This window comes from Serinus canaria, chromosome 1 (genome assembly GCF_022539315.1).
Source record: "Serinus canaria isolate serCan28SL12 chromosome 1, serCan2020, whole genome shotgun sequence".
Classification (NCBI taxonomy): Eukaryota; Metazoa; Chordata; class Aves; order Passeriformes; family Fringillidae; genus Serinus; species Serinus canaria.
The window spans coordinates 51,852,388-51,868,177 of NC_066313.1; the positions used below are offsets into that span (position 1 = coordinate 51,852,388).

Genomic DNA, 15,790 nt, shown 5'->3' on the forward strand with positions numbered 1-15,790 from the left:
AAGATTCACCACCACGTTCATGAAAATGAAAATGTCCAGAGTGTGTAGGCCAGCAACTGTATGTAGACAGAGATGGTTTCTTTTCAGAACACCTGTACAGTAAGGTCCTCAGGGATTAGCCTAATTGCATTGCTGAATCTGTCTAAATGAATGTTTAGATTTGTATTTATATCAGGATTCATTATTTCCTCCAACTCAGCCCAAGAATTACTGACTACCCTGTGGAGGGTAACAGCATCAGTAGCCTGACTGCACTGTGTTTTTCTTTGCATTCCTCTGTGACACTAGTGAAGAAATAATCAGCAAAATATTCCAAAGGCATTTATTTATTTCTTGCACATATATTAAAAATAAAATCTTACAAAATATGGAACCACATACTGAAATATATCATCTTAATTCACACATCAAGTGTTTTTTAATGTAAGCTAGAAAAATAGAAATTTCATTTTGGACCCATATAATAATCTTGCTGTATTCCTAAAAACAATGTTAAATTTTTTTTTTCCTAAAAAAGAGAAAGTGCACATTGCTTCAGCAGACTAACAAAAAGAATTCAGTGCAAATTCCTAAAACAGGCATTCAGATTACAATTCCTTTCATATATTATTTCTAAACAGTTAATAGTTCAGCTTTTCCATATTCTGAAACAGAGATGAACAGAATCAGTTAAAAAGAAAGTTGAACAAGCTATTATTGCCTCTGTCCTGGAATTTATTTTCCAGCAAAGTCATAATAAACTCTTATTGGATCTCTTCTTTACTCAAAGTTAGGCAAAATTTGCGAGAGTTGATGTAAAATATTTCTTTATGTTTTACCTAGAACACTGAAAATACATTCAAGCTTTACCAAGCATTTTGGTTATTTGCTGTAGGCATCTGTAAACTGGGGTCACAGTTGGAATTTACAGAAGGAAAATTCATTCTATTCAAAATCCTGTCAATTATTAACTTTAAAAAGTTCTCCAGCAAAGAGTTATATATTAATAGTAGTTTGATATACAGGTATTTAAGTTAAGAACATCAGACTGCATATGACACAAATGAGGATCCCATTAGCATTCATTTTCTGCATGTTTTATGTAGTCTCAGGCTGACATTTTGGTTGAAGCTTACTCCACAGAAAGTGCCACTTACATCAATAAATGAAGGATAATTAGCTCTTTTTTTTAAATATGAAAAATTACACAGGTTTTGGTTTAGTTCTCAACACAAAATGTACATGTTATTTTATATATGGTTGTAAGGATTCAATCCCTTAGAATAAAAGAAGTAAAATAAAAAAACACAGCATCTCCATCTGTCCTTCTGAACACACAACCTACCTAAAGGATTAGCACTTAAAGAGTCACACTGTCCACACAATCTGAGCTAGGTGACACCTTCTGTAAAACAGGTCAGTGTTGGACAAAATCATGTAAATCATCAAAATCATGTAAATTACTTTTAAAAATGTAAATGTCCTATAAAGAGTCAATATTGGGTTTTTTCCCATTTTGGTTGATTGTTTGACCGAACATTGGACTTATGAAAAAGAAAGAAGAAATTGCATAAAACATGCTATACAAACATATTTTGCTATACAGCTTCTAAAACTTGTAATTACAGCCACTAAAAGCATACATTCTATTAAAAAATGAATACAAAACATAGAAAATCAAGTATTTAAGACTTGCTCAAGGATGCAGTTGGTCTGATCTTGCAAAAGACTTGGGCAGGTGCTTAATATTAAGCATATGAGTCATTGTGCCAAGAGAGATTTTATGGTCAACACTAATGCACAAATATTAGACTGGCTCTTCCACTTCAAGATAAGCATGGATGTAAGTGCTTTGCTGGATATGGATCAGGATGCTCAGCACCTAACAGGGCTGCAGGCACTGATCCAGCAAAGCACTTACCCACACGAACAACACGGCTGACTTGAGGATCGCTGCTCATGTGCTTAACATTAGGCATGCTCGTAAGTGCTTTCCTGGAAGGGCCCGATAGACCAATGGTGTGTAAGCTATAAAATTTGAAGCAGAGTATGTTTAACACACTGCATATTTAACAATACTAATCTGCTGAGATTTGCTCTTTCTTGGAACAGGGCATGTCCGATGTCAAACATTTATTTTTCAGAAAGTGCGTAAAGAAAGACATCAAAAGCAGCTTTGTGATTATGGCAAGTTCCAATAACACAAGCGAGTCTCCTTAAGCTCCTTTCATTTCTTCTTTGCACGTCTTTTCTCAGGCATCTACAAAGGAAAGAGAAAACCCTAATCAAAAACATTATTCAAATAACCATCCATGCATTTAATTTCGCCCCAAATAAACATCACGTCAGATGCAACTGAACACCTGAAAACAGACACACTGACCCCTTCCAGATTTCAGATCTGAATGCAAGTTCTGCCCACTATGCCACCTCTTCCACTGAAAATATTCAAATCACCAAGCACTTCTACAAATAGAAATAAGTTTATTACTTAAGACTGAAAATGATGTGCCAGTTTGACCCTTAAATACCCCTAAGTCAGTGCTTGTATTTCCATGTTTTCCATGCCCACTCATGTCAGCCCATTTGCTATGCAAAGTCTAAAAAAGTGAAAATGTGAGAGCTGTTTAATCCCAGATAAACAACTATAAAATCATCACAGCTCATCAGATATTTACACGAACATGTAGAGATGTCATGTTAACCCAGAAAAAGAAATAAAGTAAGACCACATTTCTATAATAGCCCTGGCATATTACTCCATACTATGCTAACCAAGGAAGAAATAGCAAAGCAGCACTTCATAATGATCTACTGCTACTGCTGGCCAGGCAGGGTAACTATATTTAAATCCTCATTGTGGTAGGAAATATTGTTTTATGCACTTGGCACCTTATGCTCTTCATAACTTCTTACAGATACATGTCGAGGAAGTTTCAAACTTACTAAACGTATTTCTTGCTTTCCTAAAGGGAAAAGAGTTTTTGTTTTCATGTGAAAGCTCTAATGGTTTTTGGAAACGGCTTATTTTTCTTGTCATGCACAAATTCCTGCTCAACCAAAAGCACAGTCGCTAATAAAATTACTATTGTGGTAAGTTACAGCATAGCTGACAGCTGAAGTCGAGATGTGGCACTAAAGCAAAATGCATGTCTGCACAGAGGAAGAACTCTAGACTTAGTCCTTGAGCACAGCAGCAGATGTGAGAGGCATGCATAGAGCAAGAAAAAATCTGGTACCCCATATCAGAAGTCAGCACAAAGGCTTCTCATCTTCATCAGATTTGATCTCTCTCTGTCCCAAATTCTGACCAGAGAAACTGGGACATTTTCATAGAAGGTTCTTGAACAGTCAACGAAAAGGTGTGCTTGCAAAATTTATTTCCCAAAACTTTTGAACTGTTAAAATCCAAACCCCTAAAACTAGCATATTTAAATATCCAGAAGAGCTTCTACCATGTATCTGTTCTGCCCCACAGCTCCTGTTTCCAACATAATTCTATCCTATTCTTGGTTTTCCAACAAGTACCCATCCCACGCTTGTCTGCTTTTTCAGCATTTTCTAGAACTGGCTTTTCATTAATAGATACAAAACTCCTTTTTTCTACCAAAACACTCCCCAACTTGTTGCTTACTGCACAGAACTTCTCCATTAACATGGCAGAATGCGCCTGTTCTTTTTCTTTCTTTTTTTCCCATAGCATCATCCTGCATTTTTGACAGGTGTTTTTCAAAATTGCCATCACTTCGGCATCCCTTTTATCACATGAATTTGGGAGGCTGAGTGTTTTCTGGAATTTAACCCTTCCAGTTCATAACCACAATTGCTCATTCTGGGCTCATCAAACACAATTTATTATCAGAGATAATAATTTTGTAGATTTCCAAGTATTTTCCTCTACCTGGAATTCCAGCCATGCTGACCCTCTGCGCATTTGCAAACTACACCTGCCACTTTGTAAAAAAACATCAGTTTGAAAGGCACACAAAAACCAACAAGAACTACAAAACTGCACAGAACACATGGCAAGGTTTCTCTTTCATTTCTGTCTGGAAGAGAGTGCCACAGAGCTTTTTAACCTAACAGACACCATCGTAATCCAAGGGTTGTAAATGACAGCAAGTAAGTTTGAAGTGGAAAAATGACATAGTTACTCAAAAAGGGGGAATTCCTAATTCCTCTGAAACTCACATGATCAAGGTATACAAGCAGATTCTCTGCTGAGCTGAAGTAGCAAAGACTGATGTGTTTGAAGAATGTCCTTCAAAAACACACATTGTAGTTGATCTATAGTAATGACTCAGTGCAACAACTGATGCATGACATTGATTATTGTGGAGAATTGGCTAGACCAGTACAATTGATCCCAGTGACTCCATCTCTTTTTCAGTTCTGTGACTGAGGGAAGCCACAGTATCAGCTATCCCTCTAAATACACAGGAATACTCTGTAATGATGAAAGAACACAGAAAAGAGTGGGCAGTGCATTTTAAGTAACAGTCCTACCTTGTGCAAGACTTTGTAAAACTAAACCTTATCTAAGACACTCATACTTAAGCTTTTGAATCCAATGCCAAACAGGCTTCTTAAAAAAACCCCCACCCATTTAAATCAAATTTTCCCTGATTATTTTTGTAAGGACCTCTCGACCTTGGAACTAAACATAAAAATACCCCTATATTGCTATGTGCTAAGAGATTTATCACATAAAGCCAAAGAGATGCCAGAACTCTTTAAGGATTAAAATTTATATACAGGAAAATACCAAAAGCATTTCAAAAATGTGCTGAAACCCAACCTAGCTTTTGAAGCATACAGCAAATACAGCAAGCACAAGTTGTTACACAAAGCACTTTATTGCATTACATGTACACTGACATTCATTGCCATTTGTTTCCAGCATATTGAAAACAACCCAAATCCCAATACAGAGAGTATCCTTGCCCTGATAAAACACCACCACTGACAATGCTTACATCAGCCCTTATATTTGGGTCAAAATAAAAATGCAATGATGCCATCCTACTCTGATGTAACACGGGGTAAAAAAACTTCAGAAAGTTTTGAAAAAATAACGCAACTTATGAATTTAAGAAAAAAAACATCAAAAAGTGGGCAAGTTTTCAGCCTAGAATGAAATGTAATGGAGAAAACTCTGTGGTGGGCTTGCTCTAGAAGGAGCAGCAGCACAGTATAGTACCCTGCTAAGCCTTGCTTCTAGCTCATGCACCATGTTATTGCAGCTGAGCCATCTTCCCAATCCAGGCTGGAAAATCAGATAACATGGTACTGCCTTGCCTCACTAAGGCCCAACAGCTCTGCCCTGCCACTTGACAGATCTCTCCCTCACACTCGTACCCAGACATGCCCTGCATACACTATACTAAAAAAAAAACTCCAGGAGACATCTTTAGCTTAACATAAAAATAACCACTGTATAAAATTTTTTCAAGAACAAGTCTTCATTTTGATGTTTTAGGTTTGGAGCTGAAGAAAGCAGAAATGGATTTCATTCCACTTTTATCAACTTTGGCCAGAGCCTTCTGTGCTGCAGACATCTTGGTGTTTCCCTGTGAGTGAAATGATAAACAGAAACAGTTAAACAGCAACTCCACAGGGGGGAAACAGATGCTACAAACTCCTAAATACAGAAGTCAAGCAATAAGTTTAATTGCTTTTTTAGTATACGGCCATAAAGATAATGTTATGCAGGCTTTGAATTGTAGGAGAAAAACATTAAAGAGCAAATCTGAGATTATTCAAACTGAAGAATACTTGTCATGAATTACTTAACCTCAAACAAAGACAGAAAACAAACTACAAGGAGAAGGAGGTGAAACATCTCTCATTTCTGCAGGATGAGGTATCCCAAATCAAACGTTTACTTTGGGATAATCCCTGAGTGTACATTAAGAGGAATAATGCATGCAATAGAACAGATGCATTCTGTACCCTCCGACTTAATCTCATGATTATGCTGTCAGCAGGCTGAATTACAGACCTGCATTACAGATGATGAATAATTCACACTGATTTACTATCAAAGACTATGCACAGTGAAATAAAGGGAAAAGAGATTAAGAACTAGGAATGAAGAAGGTAACTAACGTTTCCAAAGCACTCTTGAGGCCACTGGGACAACTTCCCAGACTTCTACACCTAAAACACATTTTATGAACCACATTTTATAGAGCCGACCCCTTTTTTTTCTTGTATTTTAAAGCGTTATGTTTTAAATCTCTAGCTGCTTTCCCTATTAAGAAAACTCTGCATTGACCTTTCTTTATGATACTCCTCAGTCTGCAGGACTTCTCAAAAACAGTACTTGGGATCAGCTAGATGGTTATGGATACGATGGAGATAGGCAACAACTGTATGATTGTCTGTGTTACTCTACAAACAAAACCACTGCCAAAGTATTTTAAAAAGAGTAGCATACTGTACAGAGTCCAAGGGCTATCTTTTCTTTCCCAGATTCTCTCATCAATGTGCGTTATTACTTCAGAAGTAAATCATATTTAATGTTAAAATGAATTATCTCACCTCAGTTTATTTCTATCTTCATGCTAAGTTCAAAAGCTACAGTATATAATGTGGGGAACGGGGAAACATGCATATTTAAACTATTTATCACCTTCACTTAGGGGGAAATCCTCTTACTTCCAAACTAGAATGTGCAATGAGTACAAAAAAAACCCTGGGGTTTTGGGGGGAGGAAGGAATGCATCTGTCACCAGCTGCTTCTCTTTGCAAAGGGATAACGAGTAGTCAGCATTAGACTGAAGGTCACAAGACCAGCACAGCGGGCCTTTTCGGTTCCCCACGGATTGGAGGAAGATTCATTTTCTTTCAATGTTCAGAGAAATAAGCCAGTACAAGCCTCACAACTTTGGCAGACATAGACAGGATCTATTTCTTTTCACATCTCTGTTGCTCTCCTAGGAATAGTACAGTGGCAGGCACCGTTGGATTCAGATTTGGATTGGCCTCCAAACATGCATTGGAGCTGGCAATCAGTAAGTTCTGTGTTGACTTAACTTCATTAAGTTGACATAAGTAAGTGCACAAGCAATATTTCTAGGTAAAAATAAAGCCTGTCCTAGCATCCCTTGGAATTTAAATAAATGTTGCCATCTTAATTTCTTTTTAAAATTACTGAAATTTACCAGTTGCTATCACTAAGCCATAGGATTTCTCATCTCAAGATCTCAAAGAGCTTTGCAAACATTAGCCGAACACCTTAACACATCTGTCTGAGTCTGTGAGGCTCACTGGAATGTTCACTGGTGACATACAACCCAGCAGCAATAGCAAAAAACAGTTCAGAATATGAAATTAAAACTGTCACATTAAACCTGAAAGAAAAGTTCAAGGAGATATAATTACAGATGTCAGACAATTTTGTATTTGTTTTGTATTTGTGATGTGTTTTGAAGGAGAAAGTTAAGCACTCTGTGCTTGCTATTAATCTACACTCTGTCAGCAAAACATGTATGAATGCAAGGCTTGCTTACCTTCTTGGTTTTCAGACTGTCGCTGTTAAATTTAGTATAGTCTTCTTGTGGTTCCACAGGGACATCTGACAATTTCCTTTTCTGAAATGTTAGAGTGAGGAAGTTGCTCTGTCAACCACTTTTATGATGTACACACATGGAAGTTCAAAGTTTTGGCTTTAAAACGTAACCATAGCACCAAAACAGGACTGGCAATCAACTGAAGAATCTGCAGCAAGAGTGGAAGATTTCTGTCTGCAATCGTCTTCTCTACATGTGAATATAAACCATCTTTACAGCATTCAGAAGAGAGCATTCAGTGTCAGGGGAAGCATTTTCTTCCTAGCCTTCTGAAGAATGACTGCTAGAAATCAGCCATGATTGTGACTTTGGTGTCAGCCTATTTAGAGAGCATTCTGGAGCAGCTGTTAGAAGTCAGTGCCTGACAGTCAAGGAACTGTGGTGCTCATGATCTCATGGACCTGTGCAGCACCTCTAGTGTTGTAGCTATCTGCCAACACATGTGGATCATCATCTAGTCTGTTGTCTGTTTGTTCACAGCCTTTAGAATTTATTAGTTTCTACAGGCTGGCATCAGTGAAACACTGCCATAGCTCATTCATCACTTGAATCCAACAGTATATTATCAAAGTTTGACTCTGCATGTACTGTGTGACTCCTAACTTCAGAAATAATGCACGTGAACGATTCTAAGCACTCCACATGATCAGGCTGTAAAAATGAATATTTCTTTCCATAAACTGTGACCATGTGTTTAGTTTAAAGGTGAAAACTTTCTGGTATGTTTCCAAAAGGGAAAAAAAAAAAGTATGTAGTATTTTACAACACTGTATTTTTATTATTATTATATATCTGATATTACTACCCTGTCCTTAATATCCTGTGAAATCTAGACCGTGGCCTTCCCAGCTTTTGTGCCAAAGAGAGTGATTTTGCAAGCAACTTGGATGGTACCATACATTTTAAGATCCTGTTTTATTCATTTTGCTTATGGTGCTTCTGATATCTCTCTCTCTCTCTCTCCCCCTCCCTCTTCTGTTTGGCACAGAAGCCAGGTCTGCAGCCTAGATTTCTCAGCTCTTAGAACCAGATCCAACTGAAGCCTTTTCTTTTGATTTCAATGGAATCTGGATCAGCCTATTTAGGAGGCTGTTTACTGTGCTGTGATTACATTTTCAAATGACAATCTAATGAAGAATTACTTTTCTCCTCTTTTTGGAATCTGATAAACAAGTTTTTAAAACTTATAACAAAAATGTTTGCATTTCAGCAAAACATTTGCTGTTTAGTTGTAGCAAAGCCTACATATTCTTTGTAAATGTCTCTCATCATCTGCCAATAGCCAGACTCCCTGTGCTGACAAACTGGACAGTGCGATGATTACAACACAAGATCAACGGCTTACAATTAATACAAAGAACATGCAATTTTGATTTAATCATTAAATCACAAAGACCAGGCTGCACCCAGTTTGTTCTTGCTCAAGAAAGAGAATGTGTCGTTGCTTTTCAGCTGATCACTGAAGTTTCTACATCTTTCAGAGTTTAATGTAATGTCCAAACATGCAATTATTTTTCCAAAACAGGAAATGCATGTTAGAACCTTATTTTGGAATAATCATATATTATGTCTGACAATACACCTTGCCCTCATGAAGAGAAATGTCAACACAAGTGATTAAAAATGGTCTAAAGACAAAGTTTCCATGTATAAACCTACATTGCTCCTCTGGGATTGTGAAATAAAGGAGTGTTTTTATCTCTGAAGTTGCAAGGACTTAAACACAGAAACATCATACACACCCTGGTCAGTGCTCTGGAAATTAATCAGATCCTCAGCAAGGTCTCACTACCCAGCAACTGAACAGTTCTAAGCCTCATTTCCTCTGCAACCAAACTGCTGAAATAAAACTGCTTTTAAAAATAGATTCTCAGAACTATCCCAACGGTATAAAAGCTATTCGTACACAATATGGAATGTACATCACATGCAGTTTAATACAGTTGTTTTAACATGCTTATATAGCTAATGACTATCAGTTGGCTCCTGTTGTGGGCTTAATATTTCTTACAACACATAAAGATAATTCTTAACTGAATCAAAGGGCCAAGTAACTGTGCAGCCAGAACAACTGTCCAGCCACATGGAAATAACATATCTCTGGATATCCATTGGAAAACAAATGCTATTAATAACAGTAGGGCTCAATTATTCCTCTATGTGCTAGCTGACATGCTGCTAAACAGAACAGTCACTGAACGAGCCAGAAATGAGGGTTTTTTTAGACTTTGTTTCAGTAAGTAGCAGGGACACTGCAGGAAAGGCCAGCGTGGTATGCTATCTCGTTTCAGCAGACAGAGGCTGCCCAGTTTAAATTAAATAGAAAGGATTATCCAAAGTGGGGTTATTAGTTCTAGGGGGGCAAACATTGCAAATCGTACACCTTACTTGTCTGAGGCAAAGCAAAGGGACTTGATGTGTGAGGAAGACATTTGTAAGGTAAAAGAAAAACACTGAAGAAGTGATTTTGGATCTTCTACTTCAAACAAGGTGAAAGTCTTGGAGGAAAAAGCTTTTCAGACTAAACACTATAAATGTGGCTCCTTGCTCACACAGATGCACACACATTCCACCACCCCCTATCCATCCCCCAAAAAATCCAACTGACACTAGGTGTAAGCAGAAGTCTCTAATGAATGGGTGGAAAAAAAGACTGGGGGAAAGGAAATATCAAAAAAAAAAAATCAGTTTAGGGGTCAGGTAATCCTGGGACTAAGTGAGAACTGCCAAAAAGTCAAGCTGAGTTAGACCTTGGAAAGGAAATTAAAACAAACAGTACAAGGTTGTTTAGCCACAGAGGCAAAAAGGGAACTAAAAAAGAGAAAATGAAGCTGCTGTACTGTAGGGATTGGATAGATATTGAAGTTAACCTATGTGTGGACTCAAAATGGAAGAACTCTTTTACCTCAGAACATAATTTTCAATAAAAATAAAGAGGTTAAGCACAGGGACAGAAGAAGGAGTAGAAATCACTCTATTCAAGACAGAAGTAAAACTCAATATGCTGATCCAGTTGGAAGACCGCATCAGAAGCCACAAGATGAGAGGCAGAACCTGGCGTATATTCTATCAGGCAGGGACCATATTAGTGCAGAATAGCCACAGACCCATCTCTAATATAAGAAGGAAGAAAAAGCAATAGTAGGACTCAGGAGAAGAGAGTGGTGGAAAAAAGTGAAAGAAGGAAGAATAATTAAAGAGTAAATGAAACACAGAATCATAGAGTGGTTTGGCTTTGAAGGGACATTAAAGATCATCTAATTCCAACCCTCCTGCCCTAGGCAGGAATACCTTCCACTAGACCAGGTGGCTCAGAGCCCCATCCAACCTGGCCTTGAACACTGCCAGGGATGGAAGCTCACAACATCTCTGGGCAGCCTGTTCCACTGTGTCACTACCTTCAAATCCAATTTAAACCTACACTCTCTCTCAGCTTAAGATCATTCCCCCTTGTCCTGTCACTACATGCCCTTGTAAAAAGTTTTCTCTCCAGCTCTCCTGCAGCCCCCTTAAGGTACTGGAAGGTACTCTAAGGTCTCCCTGGAGCCTTCTCTTCTCCAGGCTAAACAACCCCAACTCCCTCAGTAGGTCTCAGCCTAAAACCAAAACAAGGTAATGCCTACTAACTTGCCTTTATTTTGTCAAATATAACACATTTTCTGGTGACAGAATGTGAAGGATTGCCAGAGGACTTGACATGGTGCCACTTAAGCAGCTGAAATTACAGAAAAAAATACTGCATAAGAAGTTTAAGGTAGGTGAAGAACTGGGAAAAAGGGAAACAAAGGCAAATAATGCAGAAAGGGATGTCCTTGAATCAGATGGAGATTACTAGTTAATTACTAATTGAAGATAATAACAGAATGCTAACATTTGCTGAATGTACACCACTGAGTAGCATTATGAAGACCTAAAGAGCCTTTAACACTGTGAAAAAAAGTCAGGGAACATTCAAGACTGGAAACATTAAGACCAGATTAAATGTACAGAAGAAGTAAAAGGTCATGTACACAGAAACTAACTTCATGAATTTCTTGTAAATCTGAGAACTGATCAAGTAAAAACTGCTGTGGAAAAAAAAAAACAAAATCAACTGTGTGTCTTAACTATTCACAGCACAACAGAGAGCTATCTGATCACGCATCAATAGAGGCAAATGGGATTCTAGTCTGTAATGGGACAAAGTATTTCTAGTTAAGACAAGATGGGAAGAATGCCATCATATTGTATGAGTAAAGGTTTTATCAGAAATAATTACACATTTTTCTGGTCACCTGCTTTGAAACAATTGAATTCAGCTTGGAGTAGGTGTAAAGAAATGTTTCCACAATGAGGGAATGGAGAATCCATCTCACACAACCAAATTGGCTTCTCAACATGAAAACACAAAGCATATATGTTTTCCCTTTACACATTAAAAGAACTAATGTTAGGGAGGGAAAGGAGCCATTTCAATTTTAAAAAACAATGATAAAGTTAGCACAAAAGGGCAGGGGAATAAATTTGCCATGAATAAATTCAAGGTGGAATTTACAGAAAGGTTTCTGAGCATCAGAGGAATGAGGTTATAGAACACTCTTCCAAGAGAAGTAATGGAAATAAAAAATCCTAATGAGACTTACAGTGAAGAATGGTCAATGTATGAGAGATTATTCAACATGGTTGTCTGGGAATCCATGACCCAGGAGGTCCCTTTTAGGGTCCTCATAAATTATGTATGAAAGAAAACCTATGAGGTCATATTGTCCCATCAACCTCAATAAAACTAAATAAGCAAAACACATATGAAAAAGACTGTTGACCAAAACCATAAAATATGCCTCTCTTTTTCCCTCCCCTTTTTTAAGAAGGAAAACCAACCAAAATATTCCTTATTAAAAATATGAGTTACCTGGTAAATTTCTTGAGCTTGTTTCAGACTGGCTTTTCACAAGGCCACCTTACTTAATGTATTGTACCCAGGGCTTGGTCTGGTCCAGTTTTGATAATAACACAGAAAAATTAACTTACATCTATCAATATCCTAATGTTCTCCTACCTTCACTGGTGGCTCTGGTGCTGGGCTTCTAAGTTCTGGGAGCCTGCAGAACAAAAGATTTTAAATTAAAAATAAAGAAACGAATTGCACAACCTAAAGTTTGGAAATCCTTCTTCAAGAATGCCGCTTTGGTTATCAGCTGCTCACACATGGCAAGCACTTGCAAAAAAAAGCAGCTCATGGACTGTGTTTCTGACTTATGAAACTGTTTGGCTATGGAGCTTCAGGCTGCAAATTGCACACTCTTCCAAAGGCCACCATAACAGCAGCCTTTGAACAGAACTGAACTGATGAGTAGGGGCAGAGTCCCAGTGATGATCCAAGCCAAGTCTGCTGCTGGCAAGGAACACCAGGATGAGGTTGGCTCACCTTCCAGATTTAAATACAAACTAACACAGGTGAGATAAATAAGTCAAACCCAAGCAGCATTGAGTAGGGAAAAGGAAAGAGGACTGGGGATGAAGACTCAATTCCTGGCTCTGTTTGAGCTTGACAATTCTGGACAAACTGTTCTTTTGGATTTTCCTCCCACTTGCTTTCAAAAAGGATACATTACTCAGGGTTTCATCAAGCAACGGTGGTAACAGACATATCCGACTTCAACATTACATCTCCCCCAGCTCACAGCTCTTAACAGCAGAGGAAAGCCAAAAAATAACCCATAATCCACATTTGAAAAATCACATTTTAAGTGTGGCAAATATAATCTCATTGTGTCATTCACAGCAACCTTGATGAAAAAATCTCAGTATTCAACAGAAATGACCAAATGGACATTAATCCATGCCATGGAAAGCTATAAGCCAGCTGGAACAATACTCACCCCAAGTATTTTAACAACTCCTTACTCAGATCTTCAGGAATATACTCTGATATTAACCCATGGGCATACCGTACATAGTCTTCAGGAAGAGGTCAGGGAGTGGGAAGGAGGAGAAAAAGAACATTCAGGTTACATAGTCACGTTGCTTTAGCCATGTTGCATGTGCTACCATGAGGCACAAGGCTGAATCACTCACAACAGACTTCTAATGGATACACTGTGATGCTTCTCTGCCTTGAGTAGTTTATATTATATGACACTTGTAGGTTTATTTAAAAAGTAAAGACTTACTACACTCACTTTGTCAGCACATGTTATTAATATCTGCTGCAAGTACTTTACAAAAGCTGTTCACTTTCTGAGAGTACTAGATATCGTGTATTTTTCCGAAGAAATTAAATTTTAAAAACCTGCAAAAATAAAAAGCTGACTCAACAGAACATGCAATCATTAATTTTAAAGCATCTGGATCTTACAATTATTTGGCAAGGGCTTCAGTACTAAAGAACATTTTCTGGCTTCAACTGAAAACAATTAGATGAGACAATGAGTCTATTTCAAAGTCTTATACTTAATTTTCAGTACTTTATAGAAAATGCCAAGGCCTATCTAAACATCACTGGCAAGACAGGATAATTATCTGTGGAAATATGAACTACTAGAAGCTGTTTTCAGTACAGGGCACTCCTGCTATAAACGTTCTTCTGAGAGACTGGGGAAAAAAAAGTGACCCTTTTATAACACAAAGTCCTAAACCAGATCTTTTCCGGTCACGTTCTACACAAGCACTTACTGATCGTGGGCTGGACTTTTTAAACTTGCTGTTGTTGAGGCTGCTAGGGAGTAACTGCACCCATGCACAGGAAGCATTTGCCAGACAGATATTAAGTTAAAATCTCTCCTCTGAATTCCAACTCCAACAGGCCAGTTTATCTGCTCATATGCTTCCACACTTAGACAGTTCAGAAGCACATGGCATAAGGTGGCAAAGAGCTATTATTTTAGTGCCAGAGATAAATTTATCTTTTTTTCCCATTTTCTCTTTTTTTAACCTGAAAAGCCCAATGTAAACTGGCATTGAAGCAGAAAGCATCAACAAACTGACGGCAGCATATGCATTTCAGCTGTAGTGATAATAAATTCTTACTATCACCTATCTGCACTTCTCCTTCCTTCATTGTCTAGATTCAAAGATTTTTCACTCTTTAAGTCTACTTTGGGGTCAGGAGAGAACAAGAAATAATTCCAATTCAAGACAATTTTACCTCAGCATTTAATATGTCCAATTTATTGCTTAAGAAAAATATTCCAATCATTTAGCTCTTTGCATTATGACACTGAATGGTGAGTCCAAATCAACTGCTATTATTTCATACTATATACAAAATACATTCCCTTTGTATTTCTGACTTGAAGCAAGCTTCACTGACTTCCTTTACCAATTTAAAAATACCACCACTTGCCTCCTATGGAGTCTGTGTTCTTACACCAGCCTATCTTTGTTATTAATCTTTCATCAAACATCAGGAATATTGCACATCTCCCTTCTTTGTCTTCTGAATGAAATAGTCAAGTCCCATATGATAAACCTCTCCTACTTCCCTTTTTGGTCTCATTATATCCTCCCCTATTTTTGCCTTACAGTATCTGTAGATGCTAACTACATATACACACCTATTTTTAAGGTGCTGGAATTTTATAATACCCCAACGAAAACAATTCTGTACAGAAATAAATTGCACTGTCACAGCAGTGAAAATCAGACAAGAAAATGAGTCTTACTAGAAGTAAGTGTTGAGTAATGCCCATTTGACTTCTTGTCATAGACCTTGCCACATACAGTGTGACTACCTCCAAAACTCACTTATTTTAGACCCCAGTATTCCCAATTTCAATGCTGATCTCTCAAATATGAAAACGCAAGGTTTTTAAAAAGACTACTATAATCATGTCACTACAAACAAAGAGCAAGGTGGAAAAAAAGCCACCAAATTTCTAATTGCATATTTGCAGATGAAATATGCAATTATAAATTTCAGAGAAAAAGCATTTAAGCATAGTCAAGATGGTTGTTGCCAGGACACTTTCCCCTTTCTTTAAAAAAGCAGGGGTCGGGAATAAGATGAAAAGCTACCGTTAAGTTAAAGTCACAACTTTTGCAACTTTGTCTCTTTTTAAAAACCATATATTACAATTTCTGTTCTATAAAATTGTCTATTTGCCTCGTAAATCTCATTCATTTTGTTTCTTTTGATATCATGACTTGGTAGCTCATTTTCCACTTTGTCAGCAAGTTGCTTTGTTTCCCCTTAATTTTCAATAGCATGAAGACTTCTGAATGTCTTTGTAATAAGAAACAATTTGCCTTGGTTCATC

The 15,790-nt window shown here is 37.5% G+C and overlaps 1 protein-coding gene across 4 annotated transcripts in view; it reads right to left on the bottom strand.

Moving 5' to 3' along the window:
- Positions 1 to 308: 308 nt before the first annotated feature.
- The window catches only part of RNASEH2B (ribonuclease H2 subunit B), a 43,219-nt gene continuing 27,737 nt past the window's right edge, over positions 309 to 15,790 (bottom strand). For 2 of the 4 annotated variants that reach the window (XM_018908631.3, XM_018908630.3), the window contains exons 8-11: positions 13,415 to 13,493; positions 12,592 to 12,634; positions 7,494 to 7,574; positions 4,817 to 5,549 (exon numbers count right to left, since the gene is read on the bottom strand). In XM_018908631.3, coding sequence (XP_018764176.1) covers positions 5,442 to 5,549; positions 7,494 to 7,574; positions 12,592 to 12,634; positions 13,415 to 13,493 — 311 coding nt within the window. In that variant the 3' untranslated portion in view covers positions 4,817 to 5,441. Of the gene's footprint in view, positions 2,240 to 4,816; positions 5,550 to 7,493; positions 7,702 to 12,591; positions 12,635 to 13,414; positions 13,494 to 15,790 lie in introns of those variants that run through there. The other 2 variants (XM_018908633.3, XM_018908632.3) reach the window with 2 other exon arrangements.